Raw genomic sequence first — 23,063 nt, 5'->3', positions numbered from 1 at the left:
AATAGCAGCAACAAAAGGAGAGCTCTCTCATGGCACTCCAAAATTTGATGTATTTATTTATGATGCTCTGTAGTGTCACTTTGAAACAGAGTTTCCACAGTAATTTTCTGTTTGGTGATACTGGTAATTTAGTTTTACTAAATTTATGCTTCCTGGAAGAGTAAACTTGAACTCCATTCCAAACTTTTCACATTTCCCTCTCTTCTTGTAGGCAGCTTTCTGTTTGTAACTAGAAGTCCTTTTCCGAAAGCTATCTTGTCTGATGATAAAACCATGAGTGTATGAAGCTCACACATTTTTCATCTCTTTTATGACCTTATCTTTCATGAGCGGCTTCTGTGAAGGTATCCTAACTATAGAAAGCACCTGGAAAACATATATGATATCTGTACTGTGATAAGCAGTTGTGAACAAGAAACTAGACCTGTCAGTTCTGAACTGTTCATTGTTAAAAAAAATACTTTGTAGATTTAGCCGATTGCAAAATACATTATAGGGGGACGAACAGTTGCTGTGATACTCAGTCAAGAAAGCTCAATAGTTACTATTGCATAAGAATTTTTTATGAGAGACTTATATTGAGGGGATGTGCATGGATTACTGTAGTGTGAAGAATGCCTGTATGACACTAGAACTTCAGTCCTAAATGCATGTGATTTTGTTAGGACTTCCAACTTTGTGTCTTTTGGATAGCAAAGTAGCATCCTGATCTCTCCCCAAAATTTGACACTTCCAATTATATGTAGGGGGGAAATTACTGCCAATGTTCAAACAATGCTATATTCTGTTATGCTTTCAATAAATCACAATCCCAGCTAATAGGCCACAAAGTTTACTCAGCATTTATTTTCTAAAATGTGCTAAGGTTCAAACCTATTTCCTAAGGACTGCCTTCTGAGCGAGATGTATTTCCCACCTATGAAGTGGGAATTTTTAAAGAATCTCATGGATTTCTGTTTTCTTGGTGAAAATCTGTGCTGTCCTTTTTTCCTCAGAAAACACATAACCCCTTCCCCCCTCGAAATCTTTCCCAAATCCACATCTGCATCATACAGGCCCATCATTGGTTTTACCCCACAAATCCCCTCAAATTAAATGTTTCTATATTGGGGAAGGCTGATATAGACTTTTGAAGCTGTTGAACAAGCTTCAAGGATTTGATCCTTATAAAGTTTTGTAGGATTTATTGACATTTTAATAACTCCTTAGATGCAAGCGTGCTAGAATATTGTTATTTTTAAAAAATAAGATTGTTAATTTTATTGTCCAGTAGAGAGACTGTGTGTGTGTGTGTGTGTGTGTGTAATATGCAGTTAAAATGATTAATTTCATTGTCTCGTGTTTGTGTTTTAAGATGGAGAAAGAAAGAGAAGTAGGAAGCAGAGGATGTTAATTCTGTGTATTTCCTTTGCAAATTGATAGGTGATGAAGAGGGCAGCCAAGAAGCAGCAGATTCTGACGGGGATGCACGGTTGGAGAAACCTGGACCACTTATGCTTGAAACAGAAGACTGGGATGGGCCAGGTAGGAATATATTGCTATATAGATAAATGAACCACCAGCACTGCAAGTCTCAATGCTCCCTCCACCTTGCCAGTTGACCATAGTGAATGTTGCATATCATTTTATTTTTGCAAAGACCTTTCTTGGATTTTTTTTTTATAGGTGAGTAGCAAGATAAAGGGGTTCTCCTTTCGTCTCCTTGAAAAGTGGAAAACAAAAGTTTTACGTAATTTAAAATGTATAGCAAAAGATTCCTTTTCCTTAGCATTTTATTTATTTATTTTTGCTAAGTAGAGATTTTGGGGTCAATACCAAAAGGCAATGATCTGTCCAATGTAGCATTAAGTAAACATCCCAACAGCGCAAGGGTTTTTACTTGTGCAATGGGACTTCTTCCCCTCTCCTCCCCCTGCATGTTCCCTAATTCTGGTCCAAGGGTTCCCCCAACTCCCCAGAACAGTTTTCAGGAGCGCATAGAGTGTGCACATGAGTGAAAGGGATGGAGAATCATGTTGCATAAGTGGTAACCTTGCGCTGATGGGACCTGTAAGTTGGATACTGCCTCATATGAAGTAATGCTTCCAAATGTTAGAAGAAGTGTTATACTGAAATGGTGTCTGGTTTGCACCCAACATACACATTCTACTTTGGAAAAAGTCATGTGTGAAACATGACTCTTGAGTATAAACACACAACCCCCAGAGCCATTTTTATAATCATCATCATCATCAACCTTTTATTCGACCGTCAGTCAGAAAAAAAGTACATTTGTCAATACACAGTTAAACATCCAGGAAGATTTTAGAGCTTAGCCAACACTAAAATGGGCTAAACAGATAACCCCATATCAATACAGTCAATTATAGTCTTGCGACGCTTAAAAGCTAAAAAAAGAAATTTGGCCATCAAGGAAGGTATAGCTCTAGTGACATTATTCAGCAAGTGTAAAACCTGGTTTTCTCCGGGTAGGAAGCTAAATTGACATAGGAGTGGATCTATAAAATTTTGTCTAAGCTCTGCATAAGAAGGGCAAGTCAAGAAAATGTGTTCGGTGGACTCAACCACACCCATGGCAGAATGACAGGTTTTCTGGGCATATGGTACTCCCCTGTACCTTCCCCACAATATCGCAGAGTCAAGGACATTTAATCTAGCCGCTGTAAGAAGTCTGCGGTATTCCACATAGTGGATTTTTGCAAGGTAGGGGGCTAGTATGGTCCGATAAATCTGGTCCCCTAGGAACATCCCTGGTTTTACCTGGGCTATGTCCTCTTGTCTGGCAATGTCACTCAGTCTCCGGGAGATCACAGCTCTAGCTTGATTGTACGTCATAGACTCAAAGTAGAGGTGAGACAATCCGCAGGATTGAACCTCATTAATGACCTCCCTTTCCCACGATGATTGGAAATCGTCCCTCAATATCAAGGGGGCAATACCCACTGGTTTAAAACAAAGCTTGAGCCATAGCCAGAGCTTCGTCTTCAAGGCCACATACCGTAGAGCTTGCCAGCCGACCTCTAATCTCATAACCGCACCCGCTACCGAGGGGGGAATCCTAAGGATGGCTCTAAGGAATCGCGTTTGAGTAGAATCCAGTTTCAAAAAATCCCTACGGGAGCCTAAAGAGATGCCCACCAAAAGAAGGGGGAGGACTTTCATTTGAAAGAGTCTCAAAGCTATCTTCACTGATTGAGCCTGATTCTTAGCATATAGAGATCTAATCTAATCTCTTATAATCATTGGTATGGCATTTCTGAGCATGCAAAGTTGTTTACCACCCTTAGCTTATCTGGCAGCCTGAAAAATACATTTATTTATTTATTTAAACATTTTTATTTTATTTATTTTTATTATATTTATATAACGCCCTTCATCATAAGATCTCAGGGCAGCTCACAGAATAAAATACAGGATAAAATTAAGTAAATAATTAAAACAAAACAGCAAAACACTCCCTTTCCACACATTTAAAAGACTGTAGAATATTAATCAGGCAGAATATTAAACCAGTTTTCTCACCAGATTTTAAGGTGGTGTACAACAAAATTTAAAGGTATAGCCATCAGACATAAAAATTATGAAAATGAAATGCAGCAAAAATCTGGGAGCCTAAGTGAGGTAAACCAATCTCATAAACTTGGACTGGTAGCTCATTGGCAGCCTGTGTAGCTCCTTTAAGAGCCGTGTAATTTGTGCATGATAGAATAGCTCAGTGATTAGCTGAGTGCATGAGGATAATCAGTAAACTGAGCAGCGATTTAAGCTTGAGGTAGCATGCTATATCTGCCAGGGGTGTGCATTGACTCTGTGTGAGTGAAGGCCAAATAACAAGGGAAACTAGGGTGCAGAATCATCATGAGCAGTCCACTTGAGGTGGCCTATGCTGCCCGTCCTAATTCTAGTTGCAGCAGTTGTGTAGGGATGAGCAACCCTATTTGATTTCTTAAGACATCCCTACTCCAAGCGGTGACCCTAGCATCAAAATTTCCATATTTGTCCGGAAGGATTCAATGGTTGATGGTATATATTGTTTCTGAGACATCAAGAAGAACCAATGTAATCACTCTGTCTTTGCCCTTGTCTACATAGATCATCCACCAGGATGACCAAAGCAGTGACAGTACTGAACTCTTATCTGAAGGTAGATTGAAACATATCTGACCACCCATTCTGTTCTTGGTCACTGGTAGCCACATATTTCACCCAATAAACTATGTGACTTGGCTTTGGCGAGTCTAAAGAAGCACTAAATACAGTGGTACCTCGGGTTAAGAACTTAATTCGTTCTGGAGGTCCGTTCTTAACCTGAAACTATTCTTAACCTGAAGCACCACTTTAGCTAATGGGGCCTCCCGCTGCCACCACGCCACCGCCGTGTGACTTCTGTTCTCATCCTGAAACAAAGTTCTTAACCCGAGATACTATTTCTGGGTTAGCGGAGTCTGTAACCTGAAGCGTCTGTAACCCGAGGTACCCCTGTACCTCTCAAATCAATTGATCAATGTTATCAAAATGTATCATACCACAGATTCTGTCTGTATGTGTCTTTGCTTCTACGTGCATCACCATTTAGTGTAAAGGATATACTTTAGAGTAGCAAGCAGTATGTGGAATGTTTTGTTCACATTTCTTAGGGAGGGTGCTGAATTTTTTAAAAAAAGATTTCAGTTGGGCATTTTAATTCCCCCTCGCCAGCAATCCTGAGCATACTTACATGAGAGTAAGTACAATTGAACTCAGTGGGGCTTCCTACTGTGTAAGTATGCATAGGATTGTGGTTTTAGCAGCCACTTAGAACAGTGGCATAACAAAATGTTATCTGGTGACTGCCAATTGTTTTCTTGAAAATGTTAATGGAGTGACACTATGTGGAGATGCAGCATTGCTTCAGAGGCATTCTGGAATAAATGTCATGACCTAAAGTCATTTCAGGAGTTTTCTGGGTGGGGTGGAGATGCATAAGCAACAACAAAAAATAGCATTTTCAACATTGTTTTTTTAAAAAGAGAAAGCATTGTCACTTTCTGATATGATAAGCACTTGCTGACACACTGAGGTTCAACTGTATACACACATACCTGGAAGTAAGTACCATTGAAGCCAGTGGGGCTTACTTCTAAGTAGACATGTATAGGATTACACATTAAACAAACTTTTGGCTCAGCACAAATTTCTGTACGATCATTTCCTAGATCTTCCTTGGAGTGTACCTGTAACTTTCAAAACTCTAATGAGAAGCAGCACCGACTTGTAGAGCCTGTTTATTGTTCTTTTAAAGACAGTAGCAGTACTTCCTTAAATTATTTTTTTGGCTGGAAACTAAAGAGCTATTATCTAGTTTCAAACTCTGAGCTTACATTTAGAAGCACGTTGAGTTTAACAAATGGATATGGCAGCCAATGATGTTTTCAAGGACTTTTCTTATCAGTTTTCATTTGATATAAATCATTTAACACACCCTGGTCATTGACTTCAGAGTTAAGAGAGAAACCTATGGACTGCAATCAATAAAGTGTAAGAGCTTCGTGTTTAGGCAGAAATCTAAGCTAATATTTTCTCTTACAAACAGTATAAACAGTGCAAATGCAACATGACAGAGCTGGAAAAAGGTGGCAGTTTCAGCGACATGAATAAGAATGACCCAGACAGCCATTAGCTGTAAATAATGCAAAACTTGGTTTGTGGAACAAAAAAGCGTAAAGGATTAGATTTGTTTTTCAAATGATACAGAGGCGTCTCTTCCCTTGAATGCAGTTGAGTTTTGCCTTATGTAAAGATGTCAAAATTCATTCTGTAATTATTAGCATAACTGATAGGTGTATAATGGTGACCATATTTAAACAATAATTTCCTCAGAATAGCCATGTCTAAAAATGGAGAATATTCTCTTCAAAAGGGTGAAGGAAGCCCGAACTCTTTGTAGAAATAATTTATAATGCAACAACAACATTTTCATTAAAAAGGCCTCTTATATTTCAATCACATTTTCATCCTTGCTTGACTTTGCAAATTACTGTGTTCTGTGTATGAAGAGGAGCAGAACTCCAGCAGTAATTTTCTGAAACCAGCAGGTGGAAAATATAGTGCAAACAAAAATGAAGATACAGTATATCTGATTATGATGATGTTATTTATAATGTTGTTAATGATATACAAAAATATGCCTATATTTCACACAAAGCACTGCAGCATTGTGTAAAAACAAGATTTGGCACTAAAATATATTATAATATATTTCATGGAAAACATTTTAAACCAAAAAGATCTCCTTAGCAATGAGACATTGTTGTTTTAGGTTACTCCTCCTGCCACCATAAATAAAATACACTTGAAAAATTCTACTTTCTATGTTAACTGTACAAACAAAATGTGTATAACTTCAACCTTTGGTTCTCATTGTCTCCAAATGAAAATGATGTTGGAATGTATAGAAATTTTGAATCTTTTCAAGGCAAGTGGGTAAATTATATGATCTATGAATGGGGAAATTGTTTGAGTAAAGCTAGAAATTAAATATTTTTGGCTACTACCTATGCACCAAGCCATTGAGCAAACCCTCAGCATGGCATTTCATATATTGCTGTCTGTGAGACTTCAGAAGCTCTGTTGCACCAGGGAAGTTAAAGGTAAGGTAAAGGTATCCCTGCCCATACGGGCCAGTCTTGACAGACTCTGGGGTTGTGCGCCCATCTCACTTAAGAGGCCAGGGGCCAGCGCTGTCCGGAGACACTTCTGGGTCACGTGGCCAGCGTGAATTGCTGCTCTGGCGAGCCAGAGCCGCACACGGAAATGCCGTTTACCTTCCCGCTGGTAAGCGGTCCCTATTTATCTACTTGCACCTGGAGGTGCTTTCGAACTGCTAGGTTGGCAGGCGCTGGGACCGAGCAGCGGGAGCGCACCCCGCCGCAGGGATTCGAACCGCCGACCTTTCGATCGGCAAGTCCTAGGCGCTGAGGCTTTAACCCTCAGTGCCACCTGCGTCCCTCTCCCTAGGGAAGTTAGAGTAGCCAAATTCCAGAAGAGAAAGTGGCCAAAGGCCAAACAGTTTCCGCAGTTTCAGGTTGAGTACACCCGTGACAGCATTGTCTCACTTGGCAGTATAACAAATGAACATGATCAGGAACCTTGCTTCATCAACATCTACTGTCTACAAGCCATAAAGGGAAGTGAGAAGAAAACTAACAGAGAGCTGGAGTGGACATGTTGGAGGGCTCCTATATAGAAGACCACAGGAAATTGACTCTGGAAAGGATCTGTCCCCAGATATCCTTAAATCTGTCAAAAAATAAAAGAAGCCGCTAAGACTGCCATCTTGTGCATTCTTGGAAATAAATCCCACTGAAATCAGTGGGGCTTACTTCTGAGTAAATGTGGATTGGAATGAACTTTCCTGCTGATTTGAATTACGTGCAATCTGAATCATTTTTCTTGAATTAAAAGATTGAGGTTCTATGCAGAAGAATTATGATTTTCTGGGAATCATTTATTCACAAGAAAATCCCAGCCTAGTGAAGAATTGAACGAAACACGAGTAGACCATATTAATATTCTGGTGTAAGCTGACAAATAATAGCTGATTTTGTCATGTGAGGATTATGAAGTGTGCCATTTTAGTGAAATGTGTGCTGGTGATATCCTTCTGTATACACTATGTACATGATTTGGGGTGGGGATTGGCTTTTAAATGTTTATTTTAATAGGTTTTCTGCAACACCCTCTTGCCCTTTATAAATTACTCTTTTATTTGGTGCTATAAATGAATTCAGGGAGGGGAAAAAACAGGTAGAGTGTTTGGTGTACATTAGGATGGCTAGTTAGGAAACAGACACCGAAAATGCAGGATCTCCTTTTTACAAAATCAATCCTGAGAAGGACTTTGAGATTACAGTCCTGATTTTGTTTCCTTTTTGATTGGGGAAATGTGGTAGATATGGGATCTTGGAAAATGCTATTTGATGTAAATTAACAAAAATCCATGAAACACAGTTAACCATAGATATAGTCTGACAGTAAGAAGAATATTGTGAAGAAGCAGAGGAAATCATAGGACGGCTGTGTGTTACTCTGCCGGTGAATCAGTATTATCTCGGCTATCAGATAATGCAGTTATCATTAATTTTCACATTTGCATTTCAATCTTGGGAAGGAAATGACTCTTGCTGGATGAAGATAAGAGCTCTGTACCACTATAATGAACCATCATTTTATCCTGATGCTTTGTATCCATATGAAAATGAGGCTGGGTGTTGGTGTAGTATGTGAGGAAGTGTGTGTGTGTGTTGGGGGGGTGTCATAGAAAAATTATAACAAAGTGCCAAAATTACTACGACTTCAGAGTCCTTTATGAAACAAGAGGCAGTCAAAATAACACCTTCTATAGTGAAGTGGAAGCTGGATTAAAAGAAGAAAGCCAGACACCCCTGTTGCTGGATAAACTGGAGGAGAGGGGCAGGATGGGGGAACCTCATTGAATCATAAACATGTAATTCCAGCTTCCATCATCTAAATGAAGTATCCCAAGAACTGGAAGATAGCAGGCGATCTAACGCCCCCTTCTGCCGTTTATTGAAATGTTTTGAAGTTTTAGGGGAGCCGTACCTCACAAGGCTCACTACAGTGAACCACCATTGGTTCTTACAAAGACAAAACTTGTTCTATCCTTCACTCTGCATTAACAAAATATTTTGCCATAGTTTTCTTCCCTGAAACATGAGCTGGGTTCCATGAGCTGCATACTCAATGGATTGTTTTTCTCTGAAAGCCAGCCTCCCATCCTATAGGATCAGTGTTTTTGAAATTCCTCCCAAGCCACAATCCTATACACGGTTACCTGGAAGCATGTTCCATTGAACTGAGTGGGGCTTACTTCTATACAGAGAGCAGATTGTATCCAACAAACTGATACTTGGAGTAGACCCATTAGGTTATATCCAATACAGTGATACCTTGGTTCTCCAACTTAATCCATTCCGGGAGTCCTTTCGAACCCAGAATGGTTCGAAAACCAAGACACAGCTTCTGATTGGCTGCAGGAGCTTCCTGCACTCAATCAGAAGTCGCATCGGATGTTCAGCTTCCAAAGAACGGTCGCAAATCGGAACACTCACTTTCGGGTTTGCAGCATTCAGGAGTCAAAACGTCTGAATACAAAGGTGTTCGACAACCCAGGTACGACTGTATTTGTTCTACTCAGACTCATTGAAAATAATGGACGTTACTAACTTGACTCCTTTAATTTCAGTGGGGCTTCTCCAAGTAGAACTAAATTGGATACAACCCATTGAAATTAGTCATGTCCATTGTTTTCAGTGGGTGTACTCTGACGAGCACTTACCTTGGATACAACCCAATGTATAAGCTTACACTGGGGACTGGTGTTGGAGAAGGTTGTGCTCATCTAGTTGTGGGGTTCTTTGGATCAAAGCTGACTTACAAATACTGTATCATGGTTATCAATTATTAGGCATTGGGTAGGTTATTGGCTATCGGCCTAAAATGTTAATACCTTGACTTGGGAATCCAGGAATGAATGCTGGAATGAGCCATTTTGTTATTGAGGAGTGGGAGGCAGGGGCTCTGCAGAAGTCTTTCAACCCATGACAGGTTTGCCAATGGTGTTATGTCTAGATATTTGAAGAATGAGTGTACATCCAGCACATGTCATTCCACTGCAAGCCCCACTGCCCAATACCATCAACGATAGTGCCCTGTCTGTTGCTCCCTGTCTGCAAGTCACTGCCTGGGACCACTGCAGGATCTGTAGTGTGCAAAGCAGGATGCTGGGTTATGAGAAAACATCCACTACTAAAGGAAAAACTGTACTATGAAAATAGGTTGGGGGTTTTAAGAGCACTTGCATTTTGGTGGTCTGTAATTTGCTGGTTTTCTATACAGTGGAACCTCGGGTTGCGGACGTAATCCGTGATGGAGGCACGTCTGCAACCCGCAGCATTCACAAGTGCCAGCCCCACACCTGTGCAGGTGCTGGCGCGATTTAGCGCTTCTGCGCAGGCGTGAGTGGCGAAACCCGGAAGTAACCCGTTCCTGTACTTACGGGTTTCCTGCAGTCCGTAACCCAAAAACACATAACCTGAAGTGTCTGTAACATGAGGCATGACTACTTCCAGTTTAGGACATGGATTCCAAACTAAGAAGAACAAAAAAAAAGCTATGGTACATCTTAGGAGATTTCTCTTCATGTTGAAAGAAAGAGCTATGATGCTGCATGTCCCAGGAAAACCAGTTTTGTACTTCTGACCTCTGACTGTGTGTATGTAGAGTCAGAGCATCTCTTTTCACACCCAAATGTACTTCCCTGCTATTCTCTCTTTTTGCCACAAGTGTGTTGAGGAGAATAGCATGGGTTGAGGTCAGATTACTGTGTTAGATGAACAGAATGAGCACCACAGATTCCCTGGTCAGAGCCCCCCTAAGTGTGAACAGAAGGGTCAAAGTCTTTTGTGGGTAATTGTTTCTCTTATTGGACTCATAAGCATAAGTGTGGCAATACAATGTAAACACATAAGCATAAGGGACAAGCTGTCAGGGGAAAATCCCATTTTTGGTCATGGTACATAATATAGTAAAGACATTTAGAAGTTCAGCTTTCTGTTGGCTGTGCAGTGAAGGACTTAGAGTTTGAAATTCTATTGGGAATCAACAGACATCTGCATTACAATACACTGTTTCTTGTAGTTTCATGCACCAGGGGACCCGCAGAATCTGGCAGGAAGCTTTGCACTTTTCAGCTGTCTCCACTGTATTTTGGTCATAAAGGCAATCACATACTCTGGTAATTGCATAGGACTAGGAAACAATGTCAGCTTCTGGAAGCAGATGGGTTGAGAATCAAAAGGGGCATGTAATTGGTCCACAACCATTTTGCTCTTTGTTGTGTTTTTCTCATTAATTCTGCCAAGATTATTCCTGCATAGCAACAATTTTTCTTGAACTGTTGAAGGACGGGTGTGTTAATATACTGAACAAGTATGCCCAACATGGAATCATTTAGAAGGAAAACTACAGTCCAACAAGTACATGCAAACAAAGAGTGAGCTAGGAGAATGCCAATTCTTTCTGAAATTATGTAGTGTTTCGACTGATTTCAATTATGTATCCCATGTTTTTACACATAATAATATTTTCTCTAGTGAAATTTCCTTCAGTGCTGTTGGAATCTCCCTTGCCTGCCTTTTTCTTCTCTGGACATACTAGAGCAGATGAAACAATATATTTGTTGATATTTTCAGTGCAACCATTACAAATTTTATGTTCCTGTTAATTCAAATAATGCATAATTTACCAGATGCAGTGGTCAGCCAATAAATAGGATTATGGTGCATGTTATGTCTAATATTTATCATATAGGAGCTACTAAGTATCCCTCTGTTTGATAAGCTAGTTTTCAGCTTGTGAAAACAGCTGAACATGGGGTATATGTACTTAAAATGTTGACTGTAAGTTTCAGCATTAGAGTGCAATCCTGTGGCAAGAACCGCAATAAGTGCAGCAGATCTCAGGTTCAGCCAGCTAATTCCTGGCCAAGCCAGGGTTAAGTTCCCAACCCTGGCTCAGCCAAAGATACACCAGTGTAACTTGTTCCTCATGGCTCAGCTAGGGCTCAGCTGGCTAAGCCAAACCTGACTGGGCCAAGGCCAGTGTAAGTCCCCCCCACCCCAGAGGGGCATCCTGGGGGCAGGATCAAATAGAAGCAGACTTGGACTGGATCTTAAGCCCATTCAGCTCAGTCACGTGACCTGACAACCTAGTGTAGAACACTATTTTAAAGGATTGTTGTCCCCCCCCTTACTGGTTTAGGCAGAACAACAGAACTGTTGCTGAATGGGGTTTGGATCTGATTTAAATTTATGTTGGCCTAGCAGTTTGAAAGCACGTCAAAGTGCAAGTAGATAAATAGGTACCTCTCCAGTGGGAAGGTAAATGGTGTTTCTGTGCGCTGCTCTGGTTTCACCAGAAGCATCTTAGTCATGCTGGCCACATGACCTGGAAAAACTGTCTGCAGACAAACGTCGGCTCCCTCGGCCAATAAAGCGAGATGAGCGCTGCAACCCCAGAGTCGTTCATGACTGGACTTAACTGTCAGGGTTCCTTTACCTTTACCTTTTAATTTATGCTGTCTTGGATTTTGCCAGCTTCTTATGCATAGGATTGCTCCATGTGCTTAGGTTTGTCAGTCTACACTTCAGTGTCTAATGCTAATGTTTTAGAATGTGTGTTTTCTTTTTCTTTTTCTTAATTTTTTTCCTGTGAACTGCTTTGGCATTCTCTGAATGAAAGGCAGCATACCGATGATCTGACAGTCTCAAAATGCTTCCATTTTAGGTAACTGTCATGTGATTACTATTTCAGCTTCTTTGTGCCTAAATTTTAATGGAAAACTGGGTCTGGGGCTATGTGTTTGCATTTTCTGACAATGTACTATTAGAGCTCCTGTACCTTCCAGCTCCTATTTACTCCTTTTCCACTTCCCTTCTCCACCCAAACTTCCATGTGTCATTTCCCGTACCCTTGTACCCATTTTGCCCTGGCCCTTTTTATCCTTTCCATGTCCCACTTCTTCCTTCCTTCCTTGTAGTCCCTTCTTACATCTTTGCATCCTGTGTGAAGGGTCATAGCTCAGTGGTATAGCACATGCCTTCCATGCAGATGGTCTCAGGTTTGAACCCTGGTACCTCTAGGTAGCGCTGGAAGAGAAACCTGTCTGAAACCCCAGAGAGTCTCTGCCAATGTAGACAGTACTGAGCTAGATGGACCTGACTCAGTGTAAGACAGCTTCCCATGCTCCTATTCGCATTCCATTTTATTCCTTCTCTATATTTCAATGTTATTCCCATTCCACTTAAAATATTAACCTTTTCTCAAATCTTCCAGCTGCTTTCTCATCTTCTTTCCTACTTGCTTCACTCCTTTTCTCAACAAACTACCGGTATATCTTCCTACTTCTCCGCCCCTAGTTCAGTGGTTTTCAAACATTTCCCCCTACAGACCAGTTGAAAATTGCTAAGACCACTTATTGGCTTTTCTGCCTGTTGTGGCAATTGCAGTGCCTTGTGCTAGTAGCTGTATGATTTCTCTAACTGCATTCTCTCTTTTTTTACTATTTTTATTTCTTATATTTATTGTATCACATATTACAATATTAAATAATAAAAGACAATATTACAAATAAAAGAAACAATAAAATTCCAATTAAAAATCAATGTACTTAACCTGCTGCTCACAGCCACTGTTCCTACTTTTCTTCATGCCATGGGCCAGCTGAATGAAGCTTATGGATCATGGGTGGTCCATGGACCACAGTTGGGAACTTCTGCCCTAGCTCCTGTCTCACACACTTTCCACCCTGCCCTTGAGCATGCTTTTACATTTCCCGCTAGTAGGCAAACCCTGATTTCCAGAAACTAATGCCAAAATCAGCTGGAGAGGGAAGCAAAGATAGATTTTCTTACTAATATTTTTTTCAAAGAAACAAAGCTTTCTCCATTCTCTGCTTCTTCTGTAGTCATCCAGTACAGTGGTACCTCGGGTTACATACGCTTCAGGTTACACACGCTTCAGGTTACAGACTCCGCTAACCCAGAAATAGTGCTTCAGGATAAAAACAGAAATCATGCTCCGGCGGTGCAACGCAGGTTAAGAACAGTTTCAGGTTAATAACGGACCTCCGGAACGAATTAAGTACTTAACCTGAGGTACCATTGTACAGGCAATACTCTGTAGGGGCAGTGTGATGCAGTGGTTAGGGTGCTGAACTTGGAAGAGAAAGACATGGGTTTCAGCTCTTTGGGTTAGTAAACAAACATGGGCTTGCCAATCTCTCATAGCCTAGTTTTGCCTTACATGAAAACGATGAATAAAAATATTAGGTCATGTAGTATGGAACTCCTATTCAATATGACACTATCTGGATCCTTTGCTGGCTGAGCTTAACGCTTGCTTGAGGCATACCAGAGTTTCAGACAGCGATTGCTCAAATATGTGTATCAAACCTGAGTGCTGATTTTTTTTTAAGCCTATTCCAATTTTCTTTGAGTGCAATTATAACCTTTTGGGGGCAAGGAGAGCTTGGTTTCAGTTCCTCCCACACAACAGGTGATTAGAGACATTGTAGTTAGTAGAACCAGTCATCTGTTTAATGGCATGCCAAAGAATCAAATCCTGTAGAGCCAGGGTATCCAGAGTGGTGTCCTCCAGATGTTGTTGGAGTGCAATTCTCATCACCCTGATCATTGGCTGGGGCTGATGGGAGCTGTAAGTCCAACATCTGGAGGGCACCATGCTGCTTACCCCTGCAGATGAGTGACTGTGTTCAGATTGAAGTGTAAATGTAAAGTGTTCAAAACATTTTTGGAATATGTTTGAATTTTAAAAGGGGAATGTTTACCCTGCTTTCTGTTTCAGATACAAACTACAATAAAGAATTACCTGGCAAAACGTACCATGCTCCTTTCAAGCATCTAAACCTAGTACTTAAAGAAAGGCTTTGCTATTATTTCTCCAGAGTCTAGATGTATCATATCACTTATCTAAAGAGAGAGCTGATATATATTATAAAGAAAAATGCTGACCTAGTTAGTAAAGCTGAAACCATTCATTAATTAGAAGTCATAATTGCAATTACATGGCAAAATTAATTTATCATGAAAATAATCCTATCAGTTTTCCTTTCTGGAAAAGTGAAGTGATTTTTTTTTATTTTTTTAGCAAGACAGATAGCTCAAGGCTGATATTCTTGTGATGCTGCATTAAGGCTGAATGAAACAGCAAACATCATTTTCAGGGTTTGGGGCTTCTAGCACTAACAGTTTGTCTATTGTATAAGTTCCATCTCTAAATATATACAGGTCAAATAAAATATGCAGGTATGAATATGTGAATGGAAGGCGATGCCGATATATTGGGGGAAAGTAATGGAGATAACATGAGCAATTCATTTATAGTATAATGCATATAATATAGCAAATATGCTACAGCATATGAGGTGCAAAATGCTTTTTCCACCCTCAGGCTATTTAGGCTTCCTTGATATTCAAATTCTAATGTACAGTAAATGGAATTTAAGGAGGTCCACCTTGCTGGACCTCAGGCAGACTTGGAAAAGCAGCTTCTTACGGATATTATTTTATATACTGTATATATTTTCAGAGGCGTTATAGCCATGAAATACAGCCCTTTGATGACATCATAGCTGTGAAATACGACTTTATTTTGTTCATTGGTGGTCAGAATTTTGCCTTATAAGCATTACTGTCATAAGGTCATAAAGCATATGATACTGAATGAACTACCAAGATAAGTGTAATATCTTAATATGTTTGACCAATTTTTTATTGTGTGATGGAATAACAACAATAACAACAATAGATTAAAAACAATTTGTACCTTGCAGCTAGGAATCTGAAATATTTGGTGCTGTGCCAATCAAAACCCCTTAAGTTTGGTGTTTGTGTTTTCAAAAATATAATACGATACGCATAAATAATCCTAAATATACCAATTAATTAATTAATTAATTAATTAATTAATTTTCTGTACCGTCCACCTGAAGATCACAGGGCAGTTTACAATATAAAAACAAAAAAATACACACCATAATAACTGCTTTTGCTTCAGCAGTTTCTCTTTGTTTATTTATTCACTATTTATTTATTATATTTGTCCCTTAAGAGAGCTTAGGGCAGGAAACAATAAAGGTACATTGTTAAAAACGGAGTTATGATAGCAGACAAGTCAGCATTAAATTATACGAATACAAGTATATATAAAAGTGATGTCACTCTTATGCTCTTGGTTTTCTTCACTGTTACAATAAACTGAGATTGAAGCTCCTTATGCAGGCTTGTATTCTCCACTACCAATGTGGATCATTACCTTTTTAATGTGCAGATACATGCAGTAGTCAGCCTTCCTTGCCATTTAGGATATACTTAAGAATCTCCAGTAGTTAATTGTGGTGCCTCTTTCACCAGCTCATCCATAATTTTGGCATATTACAGTGACTCTGTTACGTTACTTACCCTACTTGTCTGCCTTTAAAAATGTTTGTGATAGATTAAGGATTGCAACAAGGGTTTTCAAGACTTTTGTTCAGCCCTCAATATCTGTTTGTATTTCTCACATTTTGAAATTCTTTAATTGAGTTTGTGTGTATGTGCTAAGAAGTGGTGGTCATTTCTAGTTAGTTGTCTGAATTTTCTATGCTGAACAGTGCAGCTTTCCATATGGTGTTGCAGTGTACGTTAGTGTAAATATATGCATAAGAGTTCAATCATGGCATGTTAACATATGGAAAATTCTGCTTAATAAGAACACAAATACCAAAATGAATTTTATTATATTAAATGGAAGGTGGTTTGGAGCAAACAGCCGAATGTACTGGTGTTATATTGCTATCTCATCAAAAGGTAGCAAATGCACAAGACCTTTTTGCAGTTTTCAATTTGAAAGAAAATGATTTCATTAAAAAAAAGAGCCATCAGTCTGGGTGTTGGAGAATGCTGGAGCCTGATGAAACCAGCTGAAGAGACAAACTGAGTGTACAGATGCAGATTAGGCTTCAGAAGATGAGGGTGTAAAAGGGATTTAATGGTAGGATGGATTATAGAAATCCTTGTAACAATGTTAAATAATTATAGTTCCAGCCGAGATCAAAGCAGTGCTGATTGAACCCCCTCTAGCTGTTAACACAGAGTATCTTGAAGAGAAGGAGAAAAAACCCTCAGAGATTGGTCAGCCTATACTGACAGTGTCCTCTGATCTATAGAAGTTCCAGCTGCATTGAAGGTACAAGTTGTGGGGGAGGGAAAGATGGAAAGAAGAACTTGTCGGTATGACTAGTATTTATTATATGCGGCTTTCTTGGGAGGATATTAAAATTAGCTTCGGTGGCTACTTGCATACTTGATTGTGGTTGCTATAAATTTAACTTTCTATGCATAGGGCAAGGGATGATAGGGGCATTAAATTGTTAAGCAGAACCTTGTTCTTCCACACATGCCCATATAAATAAGCTCCCTGCTCCATTGCATGATTTGAGCTGTAGCACAAATGTGCATGTCTTAATGCCAGTAGTAAGAGTAACTGTGTGTATACTTACTAAGTAAGCTGTGGCAGTGTGTGTGGTTTGGGAGCTGCACGGTCAGGGAAAAAACAATGCTGTCCAGGGTTGTAAAGACTGCGGAGAGAATAATTGGGTGCACGCTTCCCACCTTGGATCAGATCTATGCTTCCAGGTGCCATAAGAAAGCTGCAGAGATAGCGCAGGATAGTGCACACCCCGGAAATGATCTCTTTCTGTTTCTGCCTTCTGGAAGAAGGTACAGGGTTATAAAGACTAGAACTAGCCGCCTGAGAAACAGTTTCTACCCAAATGCGATTTTGGTTTTAAATGCAGTGTAAGGAGACTTTTGGGGACGCGGGTGGCGCTGTGGGTTAAACCACAGAGCCTAGGACTTGCCGATCAGGAGGTCAGCACGACGGGGTGAGCTCCTGTTGCCCGGTCCCTGCTCCTGCCAACCTAGCAGTTTGAAAGCACATCAAAGTGCAAGTAGATAAATAGGTACCGCTCCAGTGGGAAGGTAAACGGCGTTTCCGTGTGCTGCTCTGGTCCGCCAGAAGTGGCTTAGTCATGATGGCCACATGACCCAGAAGCTGTCTGTGGACAAATGCCGGCTCCCTCGGCCAATAAAGCGAGATGAGTGCCGCAACCCCAGAGTCAGTCACGACTGGACCTGATGGTCAGGGGTCCCCTTACTTTACCTTTAAGGAGTCTTTATGGGAGTATAGTGTATTTAAAAACGGGGTTATCAGAGTTTTTAGGGGGCTAACCAGGTTGGGATAGCTGGGATAGCAGGCTTGTTGGGTTTTTATGAATGTTTTATGTAGATTTTTCAATTTCGTTGTTCTCTGTGGGACAATGACAATAAAGATTATTGTATCGTATCAAAAGTAATATATTCCTGCTTTCTTGAAGAATCCTGATAATTTCTTCATGGAACCCATTTTGGGATTGTTTCAAATCAGACGATGAAAAATGTTGACCCCATTTTAATTTGGTTAAAGGTAAAGGTAAAGGTACCCCTGCCCGTACGGGCCAGTCTTGACAGACTCTGGGGTTGTGCGCCCATCTCACTCAAGAGGCCAGGGGCCAGCGCTGTCCGGAGACACTTCCGGGTCACGTGGCCAGCGTGACATCGCTGCTCTGGCGAGCCAGAGCCGCACACGGAAACGCCGTTTACCTTCCTGCTGGTAAGCGGTCCCTATTTATCTACTTGCACCCGGAGGTGCTTTCGAACTGCTAGGTTGGCAGGCGCTGGGACCGAGCAGTGGGAGCGCACCCCGCCGCAGGGATTCGAACCGCCGACCTTTCGATCGGCGAGGCTTTGGTTACTATGGATTAATTTGGTTACTATGTTTTGTTTTCTATGGCAGCAGTTGTCCATGAGCTATCTAGCAATCAGGATTTTTAAAAAGTTGCTTATCAGAACCCCATTAGCTATCAGGAATGATATGAACTTCAGATGATTGGTTTTAAAAATGACTGATATTCATCTCACTGTGACTGGACAATAAATTCAGGAACCTGCTCTACTGATAGGTAAAACTAAAGTTAAATTGAAACCCTAGAGAAGTGCTATGGTTTTTGGAATTTGAGACTTGACATAAAAACTCCACTACAGCAGTTCTTCCAAACCTTGTGGCCTATAGATGTTTTTAACAGCAACTTTCATCATCCCTGGCCTTGGCCATCCTGGGTAGGAGTTGTAGCCCAAGGCATCTGGATGGTACCAGAGTGAAACTAAAATTGCTTTTTGTTTTTTGGTAAACACTTTTGGCTGCTCTCAAACTTTCCTCCTCTTGGTAATTCTTAATCAAAAGCACCTGTTTATTTACATTCCTCTCAGCTAGCCAAATCTGGTAATCTATATAATTACCCCATTCAGTGTGTGCCTTCATGATTGGTTGAGATCACCCATATAATTAAACCAGAAACAAGAAAGGAGAAGCTTAGCAGCAAACATGATTGAAGAAGGGAACATTTCTGCCTCAACGCTGGAGCTCTACAGGTGTGCAAACACACCTTCAAAACCAGCAGCACGTGCAGATTTGGGGAGCATGTGGGTGGCGGGATGGGTGGGTGGGGGAGAGGACATGGAAGTCCCATTCTGCCAGTAGATCCCCGCCGGCTCTGCATTGGATACAGCCATTAGCTTCTGCCTGAAATGTGAAACAGGCTGCTTCTCCCCATTTTGCATTTCCACTCACCATTTTCTTGATTTTGGGGTGGTAATGTGACTTGGGCCATTTCAGGTGCAACTTATCAGATCTTTTTAAAGATCGGTTGGACCAGCAGCCAAATTGTTAAGATTTCAAAGAATGCCATATGAATTTTAGACCTTTTGAAAGTTCAGAGTCAGGAGCACATCAGCAAAAACCCCACACCCAATGTCACTCTTTATAAGTGCAGATTTATCGCTTCTTCCCAGTAGGCCTTGCACCAATGAGGCAGTTGTGAAGGTCCCCCCCCCCCACTTCCCACCATTCTCCGTCTTATCTCTCTTTGCTTCACCCTCTTCATTCCTCTCTGTGTTCTGGGAGACCAGTGGGAAGGGGAGCTGGTCACAGTAGGTGGGGGGCACTCCCTGGCTTATTCAGCAGCCTGCCCACACTCCTCCTCACTTCTGCCCCATCAAAGTGTAATTACAGGTTGTAACATGGAGTAGTGATTTCTGTACCATTGATGGGCAATGACCGAAAATTTCTTGAATTTCTGTCTCCTAGGTAGCTATCAAGCCCTGAAGAAAAGGGCAGCAACCATACAATGAGCACTTCTTTGAATCCTAGGAAATCCAGCAATAATAATAATAATAATGATGATGATGATGATGATGATGATGGTATTTGGCTTATTTGGCTGAAATCCTGGGAGGACCTCTGCCAGTCAGTGTGGAACATTACTGATCTAGATGGACCAATGTTAGATTGACATTTTCATCTATTCATAAAAGAAAGGGCTTAGCTCTGAAGTAGGGCATTTTCCTTGCATGAAGAATATCTCAGGTTCAGTCTCTGGTATCTCCTATAGGGCTGGGGAAACCCTGCCTGAAACCCTGGTGAGCCATTGCTAGTCAGTGTGTACAATATTGAGCTGGATAAGGCAATTTCCCAATGTTCCTATGACTTTCGTTTTGAAAATATGATGGCAGTAAAATATAAAAATGCTAAATGTGGTGCAAGAAGGAGATGAGTGAATTAAAAAAATCTGACTTTAGTATAGTTTAAACAAAAACAAACAAATACTCATGGACCAATCACAATATTAATATCACATCCAATTTGACCTTAAATCACTTTACAGTCATATTTCTTAATATTTATTATATTTTGTTTTCAAGTTCAGTTATTCCTTCAGGATCTGAACCCATGGGATAACTTTACTACAAGTGCAAGTGCCTCTGTTAATAATCCAGCAGTCTGTTTCAGCTCTGTTGAAAATAAAAGAATGCACATATACACAAATAAAATGTGAATTGAATACAGTGTTCCTGATTTATCTGAAAACATTGGCTAAAAGTACTTCATTTATTTTACTGGTGCGATAAAGTAACTTTACAGTTAGTAACATATAACTTACAGGAGTGACAAATTTGGTGCTTAAAAATATTTAGGTTAAAAAAACGCTGTCACTTCTAGTAAGTCATTTTTAGAGTGTAATCACTTTAATTCTCTACCTCTAATTTTATCACCATGAGACAAGCCCTCAGACGAGAGTCCCTTAACCTCCTGTGAAAAATTTCACTGCAGTTTCTTGTTGTAATTTTTAAGTAGGTTGGCAGCATACTAGCTCAATTTATTTGCTGCTATACTTGCTCTAGGACTTAGGAAATACTTTAGAACTGTTTTTCTAATATTTAGTAGCATGGCTGTAATACATCTGTTAAAGTTGGCATTTTTAACACGAACATTGGATATTATGTAAACATCTTTTGTAAGCTAAAAGCGAGTGGAGGGTTCTTTTGTAGAAATTTATATTATGGCCTAGGGTGAAAAGTACCAACTCAGGGCTGCAGACTGTGTAATTGGTGGCCCCCCCAGCCCACCAAAAATGTTGCTAATTCAATGTGAGTATTGAGAGTGTTACCATCACTGGCTTTCATCATGACATCATTAGACTGAAAGAGGTTTTGGTTTAAAAATAATGATGCTGATCGACAAAGAAGTCACCAGTTATGCAGTCAACAATGTGTGAAAAACAGCAAAGGATCCAAGTGAAGGGTGGGCTGGGGGGCCACCAATTCCACACTAGCACCTTTTATGCATAAACATTCAGTGCAGTCCTGCTTTTGTACCATTTCATTTTGTTCGTCATGACATTTTAGGAAAGGCTGCTGCCGGGTTATTCTCTCCCTCCCTCTTGTTCTTACACACCCATGAAATTGATCTGGGGGGGGGGGGAGAGAAGAGAAGTGATGCTTCTGGGTGGCAAGCTAATTTCCCTGATGGAATGATTGCCTTAGTGCAACACTGAATTCCTCCCAGGAACATGGTAGAATGGAGAAAACCAGTGTGATATAGTTACCTATGGATACAAACTTTATAGGATACAGTCATACCTCATGTTACGTCCGCTTCACATTACGTTCTTTCAGGTTATGTCCTATGGCGACCCGGAAGTACTGGAAAGAGTTACTTCCAGGTTTCACCGCTCGCGCATGCACAGACGCACAAAATGACATCACGCACATGCGCAGAAGCGGCGAGTCACAACCCGCATGTGCACAGATGTGCTGCTGCAGGTTGCGTTTCTTTCATGTTGCGAATGGTCCTACAGACCGGATCCCATTCGCAACCAGAGGTACCACTGTAAAAGGGAAGCGCTGCTGTGGCCAGTGTTGCTCTGTACATCAGAAAGGATATAGAAATCTCAAAAGGATCTCAAAAGGCGCAGACTCTTCCACAAAACGGCCATACCAGACCCCAAAAGTAATGTACTACTGGGGACAAATACATGTTAAGGTTATAGTACAAAATGTAAGTTCAATTGTGTGTGTGTGTGTGTGTGTGTGTGTCTGTGTCTGTGTGTCTGTGTGTGTATAGTCCCTACAAAGCAAAGGGCCAGATAATTCGGCTTCCTATAAATGGGTACAACCTAATATTAGGATTTACAAGAAGTTTAATTAGGCTTTATTTAAGAAACATTTGTAACATAATAATTTATTACTATGGGAATCATGCACTGTCAACTCCTGACAATGTGAACATCCTGAGGGATGTGTGAATTAGCTGTCTTTGCAGCTTTTATATCCCCATGGAGACATTTTCTGTTAAAACAAAACCAAGGGACAGATCTTGAGATGAAAGCAATAAATTGGTTTTGATACTGAAGCATTGATAAAGATGGACTATATAGATCTCAAAAGCTCAAAGGGGAACATGCATCACCAAAACTAGGATTACACCAGTGGTCTTCAATCTGTTCAGATCTGGGACCTGGTTTTAACTCTCAGTTTTATAACATGGGATTTTCAGATTCAGTTTTTTTAAACAACTATTACACTCATTGATACATACATTTTAGAAAATTGCATGTAGTAGATTACTCCATCTTTTAAAAATAATAAAATGTGCCATAAAAGAACAGGCCTGACAATTTGATTATAAGTAGATGTTTTGAAATTATTTCATAAATGAATGAAACAGCAGCTGCACATTGCTGCAACTTTCCGGAGGCCAATCCATGAAGACCCACCAGTTGAAGACCTCTAGTTTAGACAGATGCTTTTTGTAGTGACTTCTAGGAGCAGCTATTACGGTATTCATAGAGTTACAATGAAGACTACTTTTCAGCCTATTGTATGCTACGTGATTGTGCTATCATTTTCTCTCAAATCTCATTTCATTATTTGCATAAGTCATGGCTCCACAATGGCCACAAGTCACTTGCATTCTTATTTGTGCACCAAATAGTATGGTAGGTAACCACATGCTAGTTATTATACTTATGGTGTATTTACGTCTGTGATTATAATAGTATATTGTTA

The 23,063-nt window shown here is 40.4% G+C and overlaps 1 protein-coding gene across 11 annotated transcripts in view; it reads left to right on the top strand.

Moving 5' to 3' along the window:
• ZFPM2 (zinc finger protein, FOG family member 2) overlaps window positions 1-23,063 on the top strand; it is a 469,506-nt gene that overhangs the window by 207,238 nt on the left and 239,205 nt on the right. For all 11 annotated transcript variants that reach the window (XM_083749019.1, XM_083749021.1, XM_083749023.1 and 8 more), the window contains one exon: window positions 1,423-1,524. In XM_083749019.1, the coding sequence (XP_083605145.1) occupies window positions 1,494-1,524 (31 nt within the window). In that variant the 5' untranslated portion in view covers window positions 1,423-1,493. The remainder of the gene's footprint in view (window positions 1-1,422; window positions 1,525-23,063) is intronic.

Source organism: Podarcis gaigeae, assembly GCF_964106915.1.
Source record: "Podarcis gaigeae genome assembly, chromosome: 7".
NCBI lineage: Eukaryota > Metazoa > Chordata > Lepidosauria > Squamata > Lacertidae > Podarcis > Podarcis gaigeae.
This window is presented reverse-complemented; position numbering and strand designations above follow the sequence as displayed.